Raw genomic sequence first — 24,420 nt, forward strand, 5'->3', positions numbered from 1 at the left:
AACAGTGAAAATTGCAATTTGACAGAACTCCATCTTCAATTAAAATTACTGCAGAATGATTTAACATCCTCAGAATTTAACTTAGAACATAGAACATAGAAAGATACAGCGCAGTACAGGCCCTTCGGCCCTCGATGTTGCGCCGACCGAATCCTACCTAACCTACACTAGCCCAATAACTTCCAAATGCCTATCCAATGCCCGCTTAAATGACCATAAAGAAGGAGAGTTCACCACTGCTACTGGCAGGGCATTCCATGAACTCACAACCCGCTGTGTAAAGAATCTACCCCTAACATCTGTCCTATACCTACCACCCCTTAATTTAAAGCTGTGTCCCCTAGTAACACCTGACTCCATTAGCAGTAAAAGGTTCTCAGTGTCGACCCTATCTAAACCCCTAATCATCTTATACACCTCTATCAAATCTCCCCTAAACCTTCTCTTCTCCAATGAGAACAGCCCCAAGTGCCTCAGCCTTTCCTCATAAGATTTTCCTACCATTCCAGGCAACATCCTGGTAAACCTCCTCTGCACTCGTTCCAATGCCTCCACATCCTTCCTATAGTATGGCGACCAAAACTGCACACAATACTCCAGATGAGGCCGCACCAGAGTCTTATACAGTTGCAACATGACCTCAGGACTCCGGAACTCAATTCCTCTACCAATAAAGCCCAGTACACCATATGCCTTCCTCACAGCACTATTTACCTGGGTGGCAACTTTCAGAGATCTGTGTACATGGACACCAAGATCCCTCTGCTCATCTACACTACCAAGTAGCCTACCATTAGCCCAGTAATCCATCTTCTTGTTACTCCTACCAAAGTGAATGACTTCACACTTAGCTACATTGAATTCCATTTGCCACATTTCTGCCCAGCTCTGCAACTTATCTATATCCCGCTGTAACCTACCACTTCCTTCCTCACTATCCACAACTCCACCGACTTTTGTGTCATCCGCAAACTTGCTTACCCAGCTTTCAAGCCCTTCCTCTAGATCATTTATAAAGATAACAAAAAGCAATGGTCCCAAAACAGATCCTTGTGGTACACCGCTAGTAACTGCACTCCAAGATGAACATAGTCCATCAACTACTACCCTCTGTCTCCTTCCAGCCAGCCAATTCCTAATCCAAACCTCTAATGTATCCTCAATGCCATACCTCCGTAGTTTTAGCATTAGCCTACCATGGGGAACCTTATCGAACGCCTTACTAAAATCCATATACACAACATCTACTGCTTTACCCTCGTCCACTTCCTTAGTCACCTTCTCAAAGAACTCAATAAGGTTTGTGAGGCACGACCTGCCCTTCACAAAACCATGCTGGCTATCCTTGATCACGTTATTCCTATCCAGATGTTCATAAATCTTATCCCTTACCATTCTCTCTAAGACTTTGCCCACCACTGAAGTCAGACTCATTGGCCTATAGTTACTAGGGCTATCCCTACTCCCTTTCTTGAACAAGGGGACCACATTCGCTATCCTCCAGTCCTCTGGTACTATTCCCGTTGACAATGACGACATAAAAATCCAGGCCAATGGCTCTGCTATCTCCTCCCTAGCTTCCCATAGGATCCTAGGGTAAATGCCATCAGGTCCAGGAGACTTATCTATTTTCATCCTCTCCAATATTCCCAGAACCTCTTCCCTGCATATTTCCAGGCCATCCATTCTAATCATTTGTGACTCCATATTCACATCAGCAACAGTGTCCTGTTCCTGAGTGAATACTGATGAAAAGTATTGATTTAGTGTCTCTCCAATCTCCTCCGCCTCCACACACAACTTCCCACTCCTATCCTTGACTGGACCGATACCTACCCTAGTCATCCTTTTATTCCTGACATACCTATAGAAAGCCTTTGGGTTTTCCCTAATCCTACCAGCTAAAGACTTTTCATGTCCCCTTCTCGCTTCTCTTAGCTCTCTCTTTAGATCCTTCCTGGCTACCTTATAACTCTCTATCGCCCCAACTGAACCTTCACGCCTCATCTTTACATATGCCGCCTTCTTCCCTTTCACAAGGGATTCCAATTCCTTACTAAACCACGGCTGCCTCACAATGCCCTTTACACCATGCCTGACTGGTACATACTTATCGAGGACACGTAGTAGCTGCTCCTTGAACAATCCCCACATCTCATTAGTGTTCTTCTCTTGAAGCCTGTTTTTCCAATCCACACATCCTAAGTCATGCCTCACTGCATCATAATTTCCCTGCCCCCAGCTATAACTCTTGCCCTGCGGCACACACTTATCCATCTCCATCACTAAAGTAAAAGTCACTGAGTTGTGGTCACTGTCCCCGAAGTGCTCACCTACCTCCAAGTCTAACACCTGGCCTGGTTCATTACCTAGAACCAAATCCAGTATAGCCTCACCTCTTGTTGGCCTGTCTACATATTGTGTCAGGAAACCCTCCTGCACACATTGGACAAACACCGACCCATCTAATGAACTCGAGCTATAGCTCTCCCAGTCAATATCTGGGAAGTTAAAGTCCCCCATAACAACCACCCTGCTACCTTCACTCTTTTCCTGAATCATCCTCGCAATATTATCCTCTACTTCTCTAGGACTATTAGGAGGCCTGTAGAAAACACCTAACAGGGTGACCTCACCTTTCTATTTCTAACCTCAGCCCAAACTACCTCAGATGGCAAGTCCTCTTCCATCGTCCATTCCACTGCTGTAATACTATCTTTGACAAGTAATGCCACACCTCCCCCTTTTTTACCCCCATGTCTGATCCTACTAAAACATTTAAACCCTGGAACCTGCAACAGCCATTCTTGTCCCTGTTCTACCCACGTCTCTGTAATGGCCACAACATCAAAGTCCCAGGTACCAACCCACGCTGCAAGTTCACCTACCTTATTTCTTATACTTCTGGCATTGAAGTATACACACTTCAATCCACCCTTCTGTTTACAGGCACCCTCCTTCGAGATCGCTGCATTATTCATAACCTCCCTACACTCAAGGTCCTGTACCCTAAAGCTACAGTCCAGGTTCCCATGCCCCGGCGGAGTTAGTTTAAACCCTCCCAAAGAGCACTAGCAAACCTCCCCCCAAGGATACTGGTGCCCCTCAGGTTCAGGTGTAGACCATCCTTTTTATAGATTACTTACAGTGTGGAAACAGGCCCTTCGGCCCAACAAGTCCACTCCGACCCGCCGAAGCGCAACCCACCCATACCCCTACATTTACCCCTTACCTAACACTATGGGCAATTTAGCATGGCCAATTCACCTGATCCGCACATCTTTGGATTGTGGGAGGAAACCGGAGCACCCGGAGGAAACCCACGCAGACACGGGGAGAATGTGCAAACTCCACACAGTCAGTCGCCTGAGTTGGGAATTGAACCCGGGTCTCAGGCGCTGTGAGACAGCAGCGCTAACCACTGTGCCACCGTGCCGCCCAGAAGGTCCCACCTTCCCCAGAAAGAACCCCAGTTGTCCAGAAACCGGAATCCCTCCCTCCTGCACCATCCCTGTAGCCACGCATTTAACTGCTCTCTCTCCCTATTCCTCGACTCTCTATCACGTGGCACGGGTAACAAACCAGAGACTACAACTCTGTTTGTTCTAACTCTGAGCTTCCAACCTAGCTCCCTGAAAGCCTGTCTGACATAAAGATGTAACTTATAAAGATGTAACCATCATCAACTCTATTTTTAATATTGATCCACATTGGTCAATGTTATCTTGGATACTTTTATGGTAAATCATGGGATTTTATTTCTGCATAGCACTAGTACATTAGGAGAGAATTGAAAATCCATTCAGCACTACCTTATAACAAGCTAAACTAAGTGGTGCCCCTTGAGTGTTCAATATTTTATTGCCTAAGCCAAGCAACAATTTCCAAATGGGTTTGATTTGTAAAAACATTGACAGGTGTACAGGATGGATGTTGGCTCAAAAAAAAGTTTTACACAAATTTATTGTAACAAATAAGACTGGCGTAAATTTACAAAGGACAGAGGGACAAAGAAACCAGGTAGTATGGATCTATCATATTTAATATAAATGGAGGAATGTCAGTAGAATCTAATCAGGAGACAGGAGGAACTGAGCATTTAAAGAGGTATCAATTGATCAAAGAAGTTAAATAAGGATAATTATACAGGGGCAAGGGTACAGCTAGATGGAATGGACTGGGAAAGGAGTTCAACTGAAAAGACAGTTGACCAACACTGACAGACTTAACAAAATAGTTCAAGACTCTCAGCACAGTGAGGAAGAAGGATTTTTTTTTTAAAAAGAGGCTAAAACAATCATGGTCAACAAAATAATTTAAGGATAGCATCAAACTGAAAGAAAAAAACTATGGCAAAGTGGTCGTCTAGACAATTGGGAAAGTTGTAAAAACTTAAAGAAAAGATAAAATCAACAAGAGGTCAAGCTAGCAAGTAACATAAAAACAAATTGTAATCGCTTCTATATGAAATGAAAGATCAAAATGAATATAGGATCCTTACAGAATGAGGCTGAAAATAGTGACCCAGGAAATGAGAGTCATACAGTCATTGAGTACATAAAAAGGCCCTTCAGCCCACCATGTCTGTGCCAGTCAATAACAGCCATCCAATCATTCTAATCCCCCTAATTAGTCCATGCAGTCGAGGACACAAGCAGCATTAAACAATTACTAAATAATCAAAGAGTTAAGACTGGGGGGAGGAAATAACTATCATGAGAGAAAGAGTAGAATTATAGAATCCCAACAGTGCGGAATCAGGCTCTTCGGCTCAACAAGTCTATACTGACCCTCCAAACAATATCCCACCCAGACCCATTCCCCTACCCTAATTACTCTACATTTACCATAGACTAATGCACCTCACCTACAAATCCCTGAACACTATGGGCAATTTAGCCTGGCCAATTTACCTGACCTGCATATCTTTGGATTGTGGGAGGTAACTGGACCACCCAGAGGAAACCCATGCAGACCATGGGAAGAATGTGCAAACTCTAAGCTCATACACAGTATTGATGAAACTAACAGGGTTAAAAGGGCAGCACAATGGCTCAGTGGTCAGCACTGCTGCCTCACATCACCAGGGACCCAGGTTCCATTCCACCCCTCGGGCAATTGTGTGGAGTTTGCACATTTTCCCTGTGCCTGTGTGGGTTTCTTCTGTGTGCTCCAATTTCCTCCCATATTCCAAAGGTGTGTAGGCTAGGTGGATTAGCCATGCTAAAACGTGGATAGGGTAGTGGTTTGGGTGGAATGCTCTTTGGAAGGCCCGTGTGGACTCAATGGGCCAAATAGCATGCTACACTGTAAGAATTCTATGATAAAAGTTAATGTGTGTACTGGAACCAATGGGCTGTATCCTAGGGTTTTAAGGGAAATAGTTATAGAATTACTAAATACTAGTAATCGTCTATGAATCCTTAGCATCTACTGCTCTGTAGACTAGCCTTTTCCCAATGATTGATGAAAAGCCAACTAGCCTGTAATTACTTGCTTTCTTGTCTCCTTATCCTTTTGAATAAGGATGTTACAATGAAAATTTTCCAAAACTCTGGGACATTTCCAGAAGCTAAGGATTCTTGCGAGATTGCCACAGTGGGCGGCACGGTGGGCGGCACGGTGGCACAGTGGTTAGCACTGCTGCCTCACAGCGCCAGAGACCTGGGTTCAATTCCCGACTCAGGTGACTGACTGTGTGGAGTTTGCACGTTCTCCCCGTGTCTGCGTGGGTTTCCTCCGGGTGCTCCGGTTTCCTCCCACAGTCCAAAGATGTGCAGGTCAGGTGAATTGGCCACGCTAAATTGCCCATAGTGTTAGGTAAGGGGTAAATGTAGGGGTATGGGTGGGTTTCGCTTCGGCGGGTCGGTGTGGACTTGTTGGGCCGAAGGGCCTGTTTCCACACTGTAAGTAATCTAATTACTACCAATGCATTCACTATCTCTGTAGCTACTTCCTTTAAAATCTGAGAATTTCACCCATCAGGTCCGGCAATTACATTAGCTTCACTTGGACATGGTCTGTCATGATAATTATTAAGAGAGAAAAAAAAAGGTAACTGCAGGCCAGTTAGCTTAACATCTGCAAATGGAAAAATGCTCATCTATTATAGTGTGTAATTGCACAGGTAATTGAATTTTTCAAGGAGGTGACAGAGGTGATCGATGAGGGTACAGCAGTGAACGTTGTCAACAAAGTCGCTGTTGGTAGAGTCAATCAGGAGATTCAGATGCATGGGATCCATGACGACTTGGCTGCATGAATTCAGAATTGGCTTGGCCATAAAAGGCAAAGGGTAGTGGTGGAAGGGTATTTTTCAGGCTGAAGGTCTGTGACTAGCAGCGTTTCACATGGATTTGTACTCGGACCTCTGCTGTTTGTGATATACAGAGGAACCTCAATTATTTGAACAACAATTATCCAAAAATCGGATTATCCGAAGGAGATCTCAAGGTCCCAACAGAAGCATTACATCAAAGACATGTGTCCAACACTGATCGCGTCTTTTGTTTAGAGTGATTAAAAGTGCTGCCTAGAACAGTCCTGGACTGATGGGAGCACAGGCACTGTCTCAAAATGACTGACCTCCCACCCTCTCTCTCTCTTTCCCCACACACTTTCCCTGGAGTTCTACACAGGCTACAGATAATCTCTCTAATATTGTCCTGTATGGGCAAAGATGGAACCTGTCAAAATGTTGTGTGCGAGCATATGTCTGAGCTATTTGGAGACTCACCCTCCAAAAGGCAGTAGCAGCAGCAGCAGTCTTGTTGCTTATGTCCAGCCTGGCTGCTCCAGGGGCGGGCAGTGTTGGGGGTTTGGGAAACGGGGGAGCGGACAGGGAGAGGTAGGCAGTGTTGGACAGTGTTTGGGGCCGGCGGCGGGGGGGATGTTGGGGGCGGATAAGGCTCGTGTACACTTTGCTGCTGATAGTCTCCTGAACGGGGAGCAGATTTAATAGAAAACTCTGAGCGCCAGAGGAAAGACATTGAATCGATTAACTGAATAATCAATTATCCAAATGAAATAGTGCCCGCCCATCTCATCTGGATAATCAAGGTTCCCCTGTATATAAATTAGTTGGATCAAAATATAGATGTGTCTGCAAAGTAACTTTGCAGACAATATAAAGATCAGTTCAGTTATGGATAATGTAGAAGATTGTCAAAGGACACAGCCAGATATAGATCAGTTGCAGATATGGACAGAGAAGGCAGATGGAGTTTAATCAGTCTACATGTGAGGTGCTGCATTTTGGGAGACTTGATAGCAGTCTATAAAATTATGAGATGCACAAATAGGGTTGGCCATCAGAATCTTTTTCCCAGAGGTGAAATGTCTAAAACTAGGGAGCATGCATTTAGGGTGAGCAGGGAAAATTTCAAAGATGTGAGGAATAAGTTTTTGAATGCGCTGCCAGGGGTGGTGATGGAGGCAGATACAATAGGGGCATTAAGAGACTTTTAGATAAGTACATGAATATGCAAGGGATTTGGATCAAGGGCAAGCAGAAAGGATTAGTTTAATTTGGCGTCACGTTCGGCACAAATTCATGAGCTGAAGGGTCTGTTCCTGTTTTGCACAATTCTATGTTCTAGAGCACTTAGCAATAAAGAATAAAATCAAGCTGAGTCCACATGGCGTCATAAAGGGGAAAATCATGTCGAACAATGTTATTACAGTTCTTTAAGAAGTTGGTAAACAGGAAAGATGAAGGGAAACCAGTAGATATAATACTTATGGATTTCCAAAAAGTGATATGATGAGTACTGCACATAAGGCAACTTAAGAAGAAACGTGCCTATGGTATTGAGGGTGGTATATTAGCATAGATAAAGGATTGAATAACCAATATAAGACAAAGTTGAGATACATGGAGCATTTTCAGGATAATAACCTGTAACTACTGGAATATCACAAGCTGAGCCACATATTCCTTATAATATATTAATGACTTGGATGAGGGGAAGTGAATGTATTAACAGCAGATTTATAGTTGACACAAAAATAGATGAGATTTAAGAGTAGAGGACACTGGGACATAGACAGGTCAAGTGGCTTTGTATTCACTGAAATTTTGTAGAATGAGAAGAAACCTTATTGAAATGTACAAAATTCTCAGATAATTTGACAGGTTAACATGGAAAGGTTGTTCCTGCTTGTAAGGAAGTTGAGGACCAAAGAGCCTAATCTCAAATTAAGAGATTTCACATTTAAGAGAGAGATAAAGAGGAATTTCTTCATTCAGAGCTAGTCAATCTGTGTAATTTTTTATTGTAGAGGGTCATAGAGGCTAAAGGTTAAGTGTACTCCAGGCCAAAATAGATATTTAATCAGAAAGAGAATTAAAAGTTATAGGGTAAAAGGCAGTTGAGAATTATCAGATCAGCCATGATGTCATTCAACAGCGGAGCAAAACCGACGTACTTCTGCTCCTATGTATTATTGTCAATACAGATACCACATATTTCTGATCAAACCTTCATTATATCAGGACCTAATCCAAGACTTGTGCACATAATCCAGATTGGTACTTCAATGCAATTCTGAGGAAATACTACATGGTCACGTATTTTTGACGAGAAATAAAATCAAGTCTCTAACTGTATGCATCAGTAAGTATAAAATATTTTATAGTACTTTTTGAACAACATATGGACTTCTCAACTGTCTTGAGCAACCTTCATCTCATAACATCAAGCAAGTATAGTGATCATTTATCAGTTTATGAAATTTTCCTTAATGGCTTCTTTAATGACTTCCAATTAAACAATATCAAATATATTGGTATGAGAGAGCTTAGAATTCCCCAGACACAACAAATATCATTAATGTAAACATTTTCTCATTCTCCTCTGTCAAGACATTTTTAACTTATTTACAATGCTATTAATCCAGCAACAATAATTGGAAAGTACCTTTGCCTGTACTATAGTGGAAAACTGTGTCCAGACTTGCCTTACTAAGGGAAGGGCACTGCCAGTAACAGTGAGTACAACAGGAGATTTTGATCATTTCGTGTTCTCATTTTTTTTTAAGTTAGTGATATCACAGAAAAGCTGTGTCTGATTGATAAGGGACCTACATTAGGGACTAGCTTTAAATAATAGACGATTCAGAAAGGTGTATAACAATTTAGGGACTATCCAAGGATAATATTTTTTTAAAATAAATTAACTATATCAAAAATGTTTGTACAGATGTGTTGATATTGCAAGATGTAGAAGCTGGTAGCTCCTGTTGCAAGCCATGGTGGCCATATCTGCAGTTTGAGGAACTCTGGCTCAGAGTTGATCAACTGAAATTTGAGCTTCAGGCACTATTGCAAACCCAGGATAGGGAGAATTAATTTGATGCTCGTTTCAGGCAGTCACACTCCATAGCTTAAATATTTCAGATTTGGTCACTGGTCAGGGACAAGTGGGTATAATAACAAGTGAGGCAGGGAGAGGGATCCTCAACATAATAGTGGATCTTGTACAACATGCATGAGGTACTTTTCTATTTGGATAGATAAGACAAGAGTCTGCAAGGAAAATGGTCAAACTGACCACTACATCACGGTCCAGAAAACTATTCAAGTGGGAGGAGCACAAAGAAAAGTGATAGTGCTAAGAAATTTTATTCCCATAGGAAAGATGGCATACTTGTGAGCAGGATAGAGAGTCCTGTTTGGTGTGTTGCCAATCTGATGTTAAGTGTGAAGAAAATCTTGAGTTGGCTTGGGAGGTCACTGGAGAGGGAGGGGAAGGATCCAGTTGTTGTGGTTCATGTTGGCACCAACAAAATAGGCAAGAGAGAATATCAGAAATTGGGAACAAAATTAAAAACAAGCCTTCAAGGTTGTAATCTCTTGATCATTACCTGATTGGCAAATAGGTAAAAAGATTAGTAAAGATGCGGATAAAGGAGGGTTCCATTTTAAGGGAGCATTGGCATCAGTACTGGGACAAGAGGGAACTGTACTGTTGTGGCAGGATCTACCTCAACTGAACTGGGACCAGAATTACAGCAGAAAGACTCAGTAGGATGAGCACAAAAAGAATTTAAGCTAGTTAAAGGTAGAGGAGAAATCTCAGGACAGGTTAAGGTTATTAAAAGTTTCCAGAACAAGTAATAGTGTAGAGAATATGAAAAAGATCAGGAGTCTAACTTCAAGCACAGCAGATAAGGGGACAACTATGAGAAGAAGGGCAGTCAACACGGCACTGAGGGTACAGTATTTAAATATGCTCAGTACGCTAAACAAGGTAAAACAACTTGCATCATAGACTGAAAATGGCAGGTACAATGTTGTAGGCATTGTAAAGATGTGGCTGTAAAAGGATCAGGACTGGGAACTCATTATTCAAGGATACACAATCAAAAGTACATACACATAGACAGAAGTGGCAGGGTTGCCTTTTAATTTCATTTCTTACTTAGATCAATAGCAAGAAGTGATATAGATCAAAAGGTGTAGAATATGTGTTGGATAGAATTGAGGCACAGCAGTGAAAAAGGACTCTGCTGGGAATTATGTACAGCAATAGTCAGATTTGGGGAAGAACATAAATGAGGAGCTGGAAAAGGCACGTAAAAAAAGGAACTTCAATATGCAGGTGGACTGGAAAATCAGGTTAGTAGATAATCACAGAAAAGGAATTCATGGAGTGTCAATTTAATGATTTTTTGGAGCAGCTTGTGGAATATCCTTTTAGGAAACAGGCAATTTTGGATTTGGTGATGTGCAAGGAGGCAGACTTGATTAGGAAGCTTAGGTTGAAGAACATCTAGAAGATAGTGATCATAATATGATTGAATTCATCCCGCAGTTTGACAGGGAGAAGCTGGAATCAGGTGTAAAGTGTTACAATTGAGTAAAGGGAGGAGCTAGCCAGAATTCATTGGAAGGGGAACTTAGCAGGAATGACACTGGAGCAGCAATGGCAAGAGTCTGCGAGTAATCTGGGAGGCACAGCAGAAATTCATCCCCAGGACTAAGGGGAGGATGAGACATCTATGGCTGACAAAGGAAGTCAAGAGAGTCAAAAAGCAAATGAAAAAGCAAAAATGTGTTGAAGATTAGTAGTAAGCCTTAAAAAACCAGCAGAGGTCAACTAAAAAAGCAATAATGGGGGAGAAAGATAAAATATGAGGATGAGCTAGTTAGTAATATAAAAGAAAATCTCAGGATTTTTAAGACATATAAAAGGTAAGAGAGAAAGGCCAGTCTGGACACTGGACAATGAACAATGAGGCTGGAGAAGTAGTAATGGGGAAGAACTGAATATGTACTTTGCATCAGTCTGCACAGTGGAAGACACCAGTGGCATACCAGAACTGCACGTCAGGAGCCAGAGGTGGCTATCACCAAGGAGAAACTGCTAGGAACCTGAAAGGCCTGTAGATGCATAAATCACCTTGAGCAGATATACTACACCCCAGCGTTCTGAAGGAGGTAGCTGAGAGGAGATTGTGGATGTTTTGGTGGTGATCTTTCAGGAACCACTGGATTCAGGAAAGGTCCCAGAGGACTGAAAAGTGAAGGGAGGGAGGCAAAAGACAGGATATTTTAGGCCAATTAACCAGACCTCAATCATTGGTAAAATTTGAGAGTCTATTGTTAAATATGAGATTACAAAGTACGTTGGAAATGCATGCTAAAATAGGGTTGAGTCAGCACAGTGTCAGCAAGGGAAGGCCATGCCTGACAAATCTGTTTGAATTCTTCGAGGTGGTAATGGGTATATTAGACAAAGGAGAACAGTGGCTATAATCAGTGGACTTTCAGAAGGCCTTTGACAAGTTGCAGCTCAGGAGGTTGCTAAGTAAGAGAAGAGCTAATGAAACTAAGGGCAACAGCATTGACAGAAGATTGACCGACTGGCAGAGTTGGGATAAAGAGGTTGTTTTCTGGACGGCTGCTGGTGACGAGTGGAGTTCTGCATGAGTCAGTTTTATGATCACAACTCTTCACATTATACATTAAGAATCTACATGAAGGAGCTGACAGCATTGTTGCAAAGTTTGCAGATGACACAAAGATTGGTGGAGGGCCAGAGTGAGGAAGTGGGGAGGCTGCAATAGGACTTGGACAGATAAGAAGAGTGGGCAAAGAAGCGGCAGTTGGAATGCAATGTGGGAAAATGAGAGGTTATACACTTTGGTATGAGGAAGAGGAGCATTGAGAAAATAATCTATGAGAAAGACTTCAGAAATCAGAAGCATAATGACACCTTGGAGTCCTCGATCTGAATTCTCTTAAGATTAACATGCAGGCTCGTTGGAAGAGGACAGTTGGCCATTAGGAAAGCCAATGTATTTCAAGAGGGCTAAAATACAACAGCGGAGTTGTATTGCTAAGGCTGTATAAGGCTCTGGTCAGGTCACAATTGGAATACTATGGGCAATTTTGCACCCTGTTTCTGTGGAACGATATACTGATCTTGGAAGGCATCCAGAGGAGGTTCACAAGAATGATCCAATGAAGGGTTTGTCATGTGAGAAGCAGTTGAGGACTCTGGGTCTATACTTGAATGGAGTTTAGAAAAATGAGGAAATCTCACTGAAATGTACAGAATACTGAGAGGTGTGGCGACAGTGGAATGGGAGATGATGTTTCACTAATATGTCAAATGGTATGCAAGTTAGTGCACTGGCCTTCGTAAATATGGGATTACTGGCTTGAGTGGGGTGCTGAGTCTGAGAGGAATGTTCTTTGGAAGGTCAGTGCAGACCCATTGCATTCCACTATTCTATTCTATGATTTTATAACTATGAGAAAACTAGGACCTGGGAGCACAGCCTTTGGGTAAAGGGATAACGCTTTATAATTGATTCAAGAAGGAAATTTTTCAGGATGGTGAACCTTCATTGTTAGAGAGGGCTGTGCAGGCCAAGTCACTGAATGACTTTAAGATAGAGAAAATAGATTCTTGATTAGTAAGGGGATCAAAAGGTTGCAGGAGAAAGCAGGAGAATATGAGGCTGAGAAATTTATCTGCCATGATCGAATGGTTGAACAGACCCGATAGGCTGAATGGCCTATTGTGCTCCTTTATCTTATGGTTTATGATCTGTAGAGAAATAATGAAAAACGTAAACCTTGTGATAATAGGCAATAGATAAAAGATAATAAACAATAGGTGCAGGAGTAGGCCATTCAGCCCTTCGAGCCTGCACCGCCATTCAATATGATCATGGCTGATCATTCATAATTCAGTATCCGCTTCCTGCCTTATCTCCATAACCCTTGATTCCACTATCTTTGAGAGCTCTATCCAACTCTTTCTTAAATGAATCCAGAGACTGGGCCTCCACTGCCCTCTGGGGCAGAGCATTCCACACAGCCACCACTCTCTGGGTGAAGAAGTTTCTCCTCATCTCTGTCCTAAATGGTCTACCCCCTATTTTTAAGCTGTGTCCTCTGGTTCGGCACTCACCCATCAGCGGAAACATGTTTCCTGCTGCCAGAGTGTCCAATCCTTTCATAATCTCAATCAGATCCCCTCTCAGTCTTCTAAACTCAAGAGTATACAAGCCCATTTGCTTCAGTCTTTCAGTGTAAGGTAATCCCTCCATTCCAGGAATTGACCTCGTGAACCTACGCTGCACTCCCTCAATAGCCAGAATGTCTTTCCTCAAATTTGGAGACCAGAACTGCACACAGTACTCCAGGTGTGGTCTCACCAGGGCCCTGTACAGCTGCAGAAGCACCTCTTTGCTTCTACACTCAATTCCTCCTGTTATGAAGGCCAGCATGCTATTAGTCTTCTTCACTACCTGCTGTACCTGCATGCTTGCCTTCATTGACTGGTGTACAAGAACACCCAGATCTTGCTGTACTGCCCGTTTATCTAAATTAATTCCATTGAGGTAGTAATCTGCCTTCCTGTTCTTGCCACCAAAGTGGATAACCATACATTTATCCACATTAAATTGCATCTGCCATGCATCTGCCCACTCACCTAACTTGCCCAGGTCACCCAGTAATCTCCTAACATCTTCATCACATTTCACCCTGCCACCCAGCTTTGTATCATCAGCAAATTTGCTAATGTTATTGCTGATACCATCTTCTATATCATTAACATATATTGTAAAAAGCTGCGGTCCCAGCACAGATCCCTGCGGTACCCCACTGGTCACTGCCTGCCATTCTGAAATGGAGCCGTTTATCACTACCCTTTGTTTCCTATCAGCCAACCAATTTTCAATCCAATCTAGTACTTTATCCCCAATACCATGTGCCCTAATTTTGCTCACTCACCTCCAATGTGGGACTTTATCAAAAGCTTTCTGAAAGTCCAGGTACACTACATTTACTGGATCTCCCTCGTCCATCTTCAGAGTTACATCCTCAAAAAATTCCAAAAGATTAGTCAAGCATGATTTCCCCTTCATAAATCCATGCTGACTCTGTCCTATCCTGTTACTACTATCCAGATGTGTCATAATTTCATCCTTTATAATAGACTCCAGCATCTTTCCCACCACTGAGGTCAGACTAACTGGTCTATAATTTCCTGCTTTCTCTCTCCCACCTTTCTTAAAAAATGGCATAACATTAGCCACCCTCCAATCCTCAGGAACCGACCCCGAATCTATTGAACTCTGGAAAATAATCACCAACGCATCCACGATTTCCCGAGTCACCTCCTTCAGTACCCTGGGATGTAGACCATCAGGTCCCGGAGACTTATCAACCTTCAGACCTAACAGTCTCTCCAACACCAAATCCTGGCAAATATAGATTCCCTTAAGTTCAGGTCCTTCAGCCACTGTTACCTCAGGGAGATTGCTTGTGTCTTCCCCAGTGAACACAGGTCTGAAGTACCCATTTAATTCTTCTGCCATTTCTTTGTTCCTCGTAATATATTCCCCATTGTCTGCCTTCAAGGGCCCAATTTTAGTCCTAACCATTTTTTTGCCTTGCACACACTTAAAAAAGCTTTTACTATCCTCCTTTATATTACTGGCCAGTTTACCTTCATACCTCATTTTCCTCTGTGTATTTCCTTCTTAGTAATCCTCTGTTGTTCTTTAAAACTTCCCAGTCCTCTGTTTTCCCACTTATCTTTGCTATGTTATACTTTTTCTCTTTTAAATTTATATGTTTCTTAACTTCCCTCTTCAGCCACGGCCACCCATGCCTCCTCCTGGGATCTTTCTTCCTTTTAGGAATGAACTGATCCTGCAACTTCTGCATTATACACAGAAATATCCGCCATTGTTCCTCCACAGTCATCCCTGCTAAGGTATTGCACCATTGAACTTTGGCCAGCTCCTCCCTCATAGCTCCATAGTTCCCTTTATTCAACAGAAGTACTGACATTTCCGAATGTACCCTCTCCCTCTCAAATTACAGATCGAAGCTTAATGTATTATGGTCACTACTTCCCAATGGCTCCTTCACTTCGAGGTCTCTGACCAATTCTGGTTCGTTACACAATACCAGATCCAGAATTGCCTTCTCCCTGGTCGGCTCCAGCACCAGATGCTCTAAGAATCCATCTCTGAGGCACTCCACAAAGTCTCTTTCTTGAGGTCCAATACCATCCTGATTCTCCCAGTCTACCTGCATGTTAAAATCCCCCATAACAACTGTAGTAACATCTTTACCACAGGCCAATTTCAGCTCCTGATTCTTAGATTAGATTAGACTTACAGTGTGGAAACAGGCCCTTCGGCCCAACAAGTCCACACCGACCCGCCGAAGCGAAACCCACCCATACCCCTACATTTACCCCTTACCTAACACTACGGGCAATTTAGCATGGCCAATTCACCTGACCCGCACATCTTTGGACTGTGGGAGGAAACCGGAGCACCCGGAGGAAACCCACGCAGACACGGGGAGAACGTGCAAACTCCACACAGTCAGTCACCTGAGTCGGGAATTGAACCCGGGTCTCAGGTGCTGTGAGGCAGCAGTGCTAACCACTGTGCCACCGTGCCGCCCACTTGTGCCACCGTGCCGCCCACAACTTACATCCGACATCCAGACTACTGTTTGGGGGCCTGTAGATGACTCCCAAGAGGGTCTTTTTACCCTTAGTATTTCACAGCTCTATCCACACTGACTCTACATCCCCTGACTCTAGGTCCCCCCGCGCAAAGGGACTGAATATTCTCCCTTACCAACAAGGCTACCCCATCCCCTCTGCCCGTCATTCTGTCCTTACGATAGCACGTGTAGCCTTGAATATTCATTTCCCAGGCCCTGTCCACTTGAAGCCACGTCTCAGTTATCCCCACAATATCGTATCTGCCAATTTCCAAAAGAGTGTCAAGCTCATTCATCTTATGTCTAATGCTTCGTGCGTTCATATACAGTATTTTTAATTTGTTACTGCTCTCACCCTTCCCATCAACCCCTATTTCAATCAACCTTACAGCATGATCCCTTTCCGAGTTTTCTGCCTCATTGATACAGTTGTCTTTCTTGACTTCTCTTGTTCTAACTTTCCCTTCAATTTCCTTTTTATACATCCAGTTTGTCCCCTCCCCCCCCTCGCTACTTAGTTTAAATGTAGCGGTGTTGCAGTAGAAAACCTACCTGCCAGAATGCTGGTCCCTAACCTATTTAGGTGCAAACCGTCTCTCTTGTAGAATTTATGCTTACCACAAAATATACCCCAGTGAAAATATTAAAGAAAAATTAATTCTATGCAACTTGATTGCATTTTGGGTCACCACGATGACAGAATTATTTTGGGAGAAAAGCTGTTGTATAGGGCAATGCAGCATTCTATTTATGCACCAACATCAATAGCAAGATGATGCTTGAAAGAGAAATGTTGGTAAGACAGAAGGAGAACCTATGAATAGAGTAGTAAGATCTTCTAAATTTACCTGTGAAGATAAATGGAGTGCAAGTGTAATCCTCAGCACTACAATGAAGTGTCCATCTACATTACACCAATAGAGGCTTATCCTATAGTCTTCTGATTAAGACAGTGTGCTGCCAGAGAATAATGCACAACAAATGAATGTGTTTATTTTATTGATTAAGAATAACCTGGCTGTTTAATGACTTTTCGATAGTGTCAGAAATAGAATGAACCATTCATGCTTTACAATTCTATAAATGTACCAACATTTTATATTCTATTTATATTATGGATTTTATTCTTCTTATATTCTATTTGCAAAATATATATGTTTCATTAAGAATTTTCTAAGAAAATTGAATTGTGTAGATTTTCAAGTCAACATGTCAAGAGAGGTGCTATGAATGGTACAATGGTGATAGAATCTTCATTGACAGTCAAGTCAATGTGCTCATTATCTCACTGAAGAATTTGTCAGGCATGACCTACTCTTGCTGATGCTGTGCAGACTCAACCCTATTTTAGCATGCACTTCCAAGATAATTAATTTAATTGTGCTAATTATATGACGGAATGCTTAATTTGTGAGGCCGACACTACGGAAAGTTTAGAAGTAGTAATGAAACAGTCGTTAGTCACAGCTGGCACCCCAACTTTCCCTCTACCAGCACAGAGCTCTTTGACTGTTTTCTTAAACCTGCAGGAACGTCATTCCAGACAGGTATTATCTTGTGTGTATAGAATAAATTGTTCACATATTCAGAGATTACAAATTTATCACCTTCTATTGGACACATATAATCAGCAAATACTTATTCAACAAAATAACAAAGTAGCTTTAAAAATAAACCAAATAATTCCAATTAAGATCAATACCCCTCAGCTTTTTTTTAGCTGATTGTCAATTGTCCAAATAGCTATCATCTTGAAAGATTCCCTGTGCGGAAACGTTGTAAACAGATTTCCTTCTCAGCAAGAGGCTTTCAGTATATTGGTGTTTGGTCAGTTTATATTTTATATAGTAAAGAATATATGCAATTCATTGGGTGATGGCTTACAGACAAAATTTTGTGAGTGCAGAAATGTTGGACAAAATGTCAGTTATGAGAAACAGAATTTTGGTGATGGGACAAAATCATTATTCACAGTGAATTAAAGAAAAGGAAATGATAAGCTGAGATCAAAACAAATGACAAGTTGTGGCAAATGCTGAGTCTTGGTGAGATAGAGTGCCAGAATCATAAATAAAATGAAATATCAAATACATTCAACAGTGGCTGGAAACTACTTTGCAAACTTTGATTTTTAGAATCCAAATTTTATATGTTCATCATAACTATGCTTTATGCATGCTGAATACATGTTAAAATGTTGAACAATAACATACTCTACATTTGAAGTGACAACATGTAAACTCATGCTAGATGTTTTGCACTTTCAGATCATGAAAACAAGTCATTTACATTAAAAATAGTTATCTCCCAATCTTGTCACAAAAGTCCAGATATTAGGAGCACAGCGTTGCAGGTTTGACTGCAAAAAGCAAGTCTTTGCTAAATCTACTGCTTAAGTTGATGTTAACTGTTTGTCTAGTTTCATCTTGATTCAATATTTTCATGGTGGTTTGATACTAGTTAGTGACAGTCTAGGCCATTTCAGTGGCCAGTTAGGAGTCCACACTTTGCTCAGAGTCTGGCATCATATGAAGGTTAAGTAAGGACAGCACACATTTTTCTCTAAAAGGACAGTAGTTAGTGAACCTGAGTTTACCCATAACTCCTTACTGAAGATGTAGCTGTTTTATTCTAGATTTACTTTAGCTAATGGAATTTAAACTTTCCAGCAGCTGTGAAAGGATTTAAACTTCCAGGCAGAATCCCTTTAGTGTGTTATTCGGGGGTCTTGCTTATTGGCTGGAGAGCCACAAGATACCCCAAAAGAGATGATACCTCTTTTTGGGAAAGTCCATCAATCAGTCAGTAGTTTAAGAATCAGAGGGGAGCAGGTCTCACCTACCAGATGTCCTGCACTCAACAATACCACTTAAGTGTGCTATTAGATGGAATTCTCCTGGCATTCCAAAATCATGGAGGAGCCAGTATACAGTCAGCAATGTGCAGTTGGGGGTGAGTTTTGCCAAACGGTTGTTATAGAGAGAGAGGTTGACATGGGTCAGAAGAACAGGGAGTGGTTCTTATTGGGTGCCATTTCCCACTTCCTGTGGTCCAGTCCCTTCATCGAGCACCAACTGCTTTTCTCATTCCTGAAGAAGGGCTTATGCCCGAAACATCGATTCTCCTGTTCCTCGGATGCTGCCTGGCCTGCTGCGCTTTTCCAGCACCACACTTTTCAACTCTGGTCTCCAGCATCTGCAGTCTTCACTTTCTACCAATTGCTTTTCTGCCCAGTATTGGTGGAATCAAGGCGGCAGCAGGATTGAGGTACAATAGCAACCGTCTAATTAAATGTCCTGCCTGTACCCAAGCTTGCCAGCAATGAATACTGAAGATTAGATTAGACTTACAGTGTGGAAACAGGCCCTTCGGCCCAACAAGTCCACACCGACCCGCCGAAGCGCAACCCACCCATACCCCTACATTTACCCCTTACCTAACACTATGGGCAATTTAGCATGGCCAATTCACCTGACCCGCACATCTTTGTGACTGTGGGAGGAAACCGGAGCACCCGGAGGAAACCCACGCAGACACGGGGAGAACGTGCAAACTCCACACAGTCAGTCGCCTGAGTCGGGAATTGAACCCGGGTCTACAGGCGCTGTGAGGCAGCAGTGCTAACCACTGTGCCACCGTGCCGCCCACTAAGATTCTTCCTGTTGTCCCCAGAGCATTATTCCAGATCTCTGAACTATTGGTACACTAATATTACTGCTGTGCTTTCCTAATATTGCTGTAAAACACTTTAATACATGAAATCTTGTGGAGGTAAAAACTGCATTTTAAATAGATACTAAGTTCAGAGTGTGTTTTAAATGGGGTACGAAGATCAGAATTACTGATAAATTGAAGTTTTGAAATGACATTTCAGATGACGAGAGTACTTCAATTTGACTGGCTGCCTACCTAACTTAATGACAACATTGTTGCAGAATGCAAGATTCTCTTTGCTTGTTGCTAGATTTGAAATTGACGCTTGGAAAGGGGAAATCCAAGGTCAGCTTCCTTCAAAGACACTTGCAACACCACTGTGCAAAGTCTCACACCGTTTTCAATTTGAACATCACAACATTGTGGCACAAACGAAAGTACATTCTGACTCTTCTTCACGAAATAGCAACATTTATTTATCTGATCATTCTTCTTCAATTGATTTAAACAATATGCAAAGAAATATTATGATAGCATTAGAGCCAGCACAAGTTTTCATACTCACTCTCTTCAGAGCACAAGCTGCAATGATGTTTTCATATTTTGTTCTTTGATAATCTTTGCCAAATAGGATGTTGCTTCGCACTGTACCAGGAAAGACCCATGGCTGTTGAGCGCAGTAAGCTACTTTACCTTTGATGTCTAAGATCCCGTTTTCTTTTGCAAGTTCACCAAGAATTGCAGCAAGAATTGAGGACTGAAAACAGAAATTTGACAACATAATTATTAAATAGCTGTTGCTTGTCAAGGTTCAAGACTACCTGTTTAATAAGGTTCTCAATTTTAAATAGCTAATCAGTAACTCAATTAGATCCAACAGTCATAACATTGCTTTTCCATGTTGCCTGAAACTTTAAATTACTGCTCAAAGTTCGTTCAAGCAGAAAAGCAATGCTCAAAAAAAATTACTCTTCAACACAGCATTGAACAAAAGGGATCGCCATAAACACATAATCTTTAAATAATAAGAGTGAACTGAAACAAAGGAAAAATAAAATTCCAGGAAAAAATACACAAAATGTCCACTCAGCATCAAGTTACCTTTTAGATGAACATTATAATTTCTTTATTTTCACAGACAATAGATCTGTAACTTAAAAAAACTAAATTTAGTGTTTAACAAACCACATCTAAAACTCACTTTGCCTGCACCCACAGGTCCAATCACAGCCACAAGCTCCCTTGGTTTGAGGGAGAAACTAATATTTTGCAGTGATGGAGTTTCTATTGTCTGTAAAACAACAAAAACAAATTACAAGTGAGTATTCATGAAAACACATGCAATGAACGTATTTTCATAATATGTTATTCATTTCAACAGTTCATTTTGTTCAGTTTTACAATGCAACATCTTCTGGTTGATAAAATAAGATCACCAATGGCAGTTAACTAAATAGGACCAAAGATTACTCAGACTATAGAAACAAAAGTAGGCTACTCGCTCCCTCAAGGCTGCTCCGCCATTCAACAGAATCATGGCTGATTCGGTATTCGTCAAGTTCTCTTTACTGCATTTTTCCTTAACCCTTGATTCACCAACTGATCTAGAATCTATCTCAGCCTTAAATGTTCACAACGAACCTTTTCCCAAAGCTCTCTGTAGCTAAAGGCTCTCAAAGACTCTCAACCCTTAGAAAAGGAGGTCCTCATCACCTCAGTATTCATAGAATCATAGAATATCTATGTTGTGGAAACAGGCCCTTCGGCCCAACAAGTCCATAGTGACCCATTCCCCTACCCTACTATCCTATATTTACCTCTGACTAATGCACCTAACCTACATCCCTGAACACTATGGGCAATTTCACCTGACCAAATCACCCATTTTCACATCTTTGAATGCAAAAGCCAGAGCACCTGGAGGAAACCGACACAGACATGGGGAGAATGTGCAAACTCCACACAGACAGTTGCCTGAGGCTGGAATCGAACTTGGGTCCTGGCGCTGTTAGGCAGCAGTGCTAACCACTGAGCCACTGTGCCACACCTTAAATTAGCACCCTTTATTCTGACCTAATCTGTCTGGCCCTAGGCTCTACCATGAGAGGAAATATCATCTCAGCATTTACCCTGTCAAACATGGAAGAATCCCATATGTTTCATACAGTCAGCGTCTACATCAACACGTGAGAAACATCTGACCTTCTACCTAATCCCATTAACCAGCACTCAAGACTACGTCGTGATGTTATGATGTGCCAAATGCTCATTAAGATGCTTTTTAAAGGATGTGAGGCAACCCGCATCAACCACCCTCAGACAGCGCACTGGGTAGAATGGTATTTCCTCATGTACCCCCTAAAGCCTCCTGCACCTCACCTTGAAGCCATGTCACCTTGTGACTGACCCTTCAACTTAAGGGAAATCTCCTCCTTATCCATTCAGTCCATGCTCCTCAATCTTGTACAACTCAATTTGATCGCCCCTTGACCTACTCTATTCCAATGAAAACAACCCAAGCCTATCCAATCTTTCCTGAAAACTTAAATTTTCAAGCAGCATCCTGGTGAATCTTCTTTGCTCCCAGTCCTGTGTAATCATATCTTTTCTGTAATGTGGCAACCAGAACTGCACACAGTACTCTAACAGCGGTCTCACCAAAGTTCTATACAATTCCATCTTGAGTTCCATGCTTTTGTAATCAATGCATTGATTGATAAAGGCAAGTGACCGATATGCATTTTTCATCACCCTCCTAACATGTCCTTCTACCTTTAGCGATTTATGGACAAACATACCAGATTAGTTTAGATTAGATTAGATTAGATTAGATTTACAGTGTGGAAACAGGCCCTTCGGCCCAACAAGTCCACACCGACCTGCCGAAGCGCAACCCACCCATACCCCTACATTTACCCCTTACCTAACACTACGGGCAATTTAGCTTGGCCAATTCACCTGACCCGCACATCTTTGGACTGTGGGAGGAAACCGGAGCACCCGGAGGAAACCCACGCAGACACGGGGAGAACGTGCAAACTCCACACAGTCAGTCGCCTGAGTCGGGAATTGAACCCGGGTCTACAGGCGCTGTGAAGCAGCAGTGCTAACCACTGTGCCACCGTGTAGATTCCCTTCGGTGTGGAAACAGGCCCTTCGGCCCAACCAGTCCACACCGACCCTCCGAAGAGGGACCCACTCAGACCCATTTCCCTCTGACTAATGCAGCTAACACTATGGGCAATTTAACATTGTCAATTCACTTGACCTGCACATGTTTGTGATTGTGGGAGGAAACCGGACCACCTGGAGGAAACCCATGCAAACACAGGGAGAATGTGCAAACTCCACACAGACAGTTGCCTGAGATGGGAATTGAACCCGGGTCCATGGCGCTGTGAGGCAGCAGTGCTAACTGCTGTGCCACCGTGCCGCCCCACTGTCTTTGTTCCACAGAACTTCCTAGTATTGTGTTGTTCATTGAATACTCTCTTGTCAAATTACTCCTTCCAAAGTGTATCATCTCATGCTTTTCAGGGTTGAATTCCACCAGCCATTATCTGCCTACTTGACCATCCCTTCCAAAGCTTATGTTGCAGCTGTTGGTAAGGCCACACTTGGGATTACTGTGTGCAGTTTTGACCTTGAGAAAGGATGTACTGGCACTAGAAGTGGTGCAGAGGAGGTTCACTAGTTGATTCCAGAGTTGAGAGGGTTGGCTTATGAGGAGAGACTGAGTAGACTGGGATTAAATTCATTGGAATTTAGAAGAATGAGGAGGAATCTTATAGAAACATATAAAAATATGAAGGAATAGATAAGGTAGAAGTAGAGGGGATGTTTCCACTGGTAGGTGAAACTAGAACAAGAGGGCATAACGTCAAAATTAGGGGTAGCAGATTTAGGACTGAATTGAGAAGGAATGTGTTCATTCAAAGCCCAGTGAAGTAGTTAACACAATTTCTGTGAACATTTTAAAGCCAAGATAGGTATGTTTTTGAAATAAAGGAATTAAGGGATACGGTGTGAGGTAAGTGGAGCTGAGTCCATGAAAAGATCAGCCATCATCTTATTGAATGGCGGAGCAGGCTGGAAGGGCCCGATGTCCTATCCCTGCTCCTAGTTCTTATGTTCTTATATTCTTATATATCTTCTTGTAGCCGAAGCCACTCAATCTCACAGTTAACCGTCCAAATCAATGTATGTTACCCACAAATCTACTAAACCAACACCACCACCGCCCCCACACCACACACACAGTCATGTCTGTTGTTTGACAAATAGTATGAATGACAAATAGTAGGAACCCACAGACCTCTACAGTAAAACACTGGACACTGGCTTCCAGTCACTAAAACAGCCTTTTGTTTTTCTTCTCTATCTTCTATAACCGGGAAAATTTTAAATCCACTTTATCAAATTTTCCTGTATCCCATATGCATTTGCTTTCATGATAAATCTTCTATGTGGGACCTTGTCAAAGGGTTTGCCAAAACCCCTTTTATAAGCGACATCAACTACACTATCCTCATCGACATACTTGTCACCTTCTCAAAAATTCAAATTTCTAAGGCATGACCTCCCTGTGACAATAAAATATGGAGCTAGATAAAGCACAGCAGGTCAAGTAGCATCAGAGGAACAGGAAATTCGACATATCAGGTCAGCACCCACAGTCCACATTAACTCCCTCTGATGAAGCCATGCTGACTATCCCTGATCAAGGCTTGCCTCTCCAAGTGGAGATGGATGCTCACCTTCAGACTTTTCTCCAATAC

General features: G+C 42.3%; 1 protein-coding gene across 3 annotated transcripts in view; it reads right to left on the reverse strand.

The window, feature by feature from the left end:
* Positions 1-24,420, reverse strand: part of abcc4 (ATP-binding cassette, sub-family C (CFTR/MRP), member 4) — a 472,542-nt gene that overhangs the window by 329,678 nt on the left and 118,444 nt on the right. For all 3 annotated transcript variants that reach the window (XM_060825961.1, XM_060825960.1, XM_060825959.1), the window contains exons 10-11: positions 20,844-20,933; positions 20,208-20,399 (exon numbers count right to left, since the gene is read on the reverse strand). In XM_060825961.1, coding sequence (XP_060681944.1) covers positions 20,208-20,399; positions 20,844-20,933 — 282 coding nt within the window. The remainder of the gene's footprint in view (positions 1-20,207; positions 20,400-20,843; positions 20,934-24,420) is intronic.

This window comes from Hemiscyllium ocellatum, chromosome 6 (genome assembly GCF_020745735.1).
Source record: "Hemiscyllium ocellatum isolate sHemOce1 chromosome 6, sHemOce1.pat.X.cur, whole genome shotgun sequence".
Lineage (NCBI taxonomy): Eukaryota > Metazoa > Chordata > Chondrichthyes > Orectolobiformes > Hemiscylliidae > Hemiscyllium > Hemiscyllium ocellatum.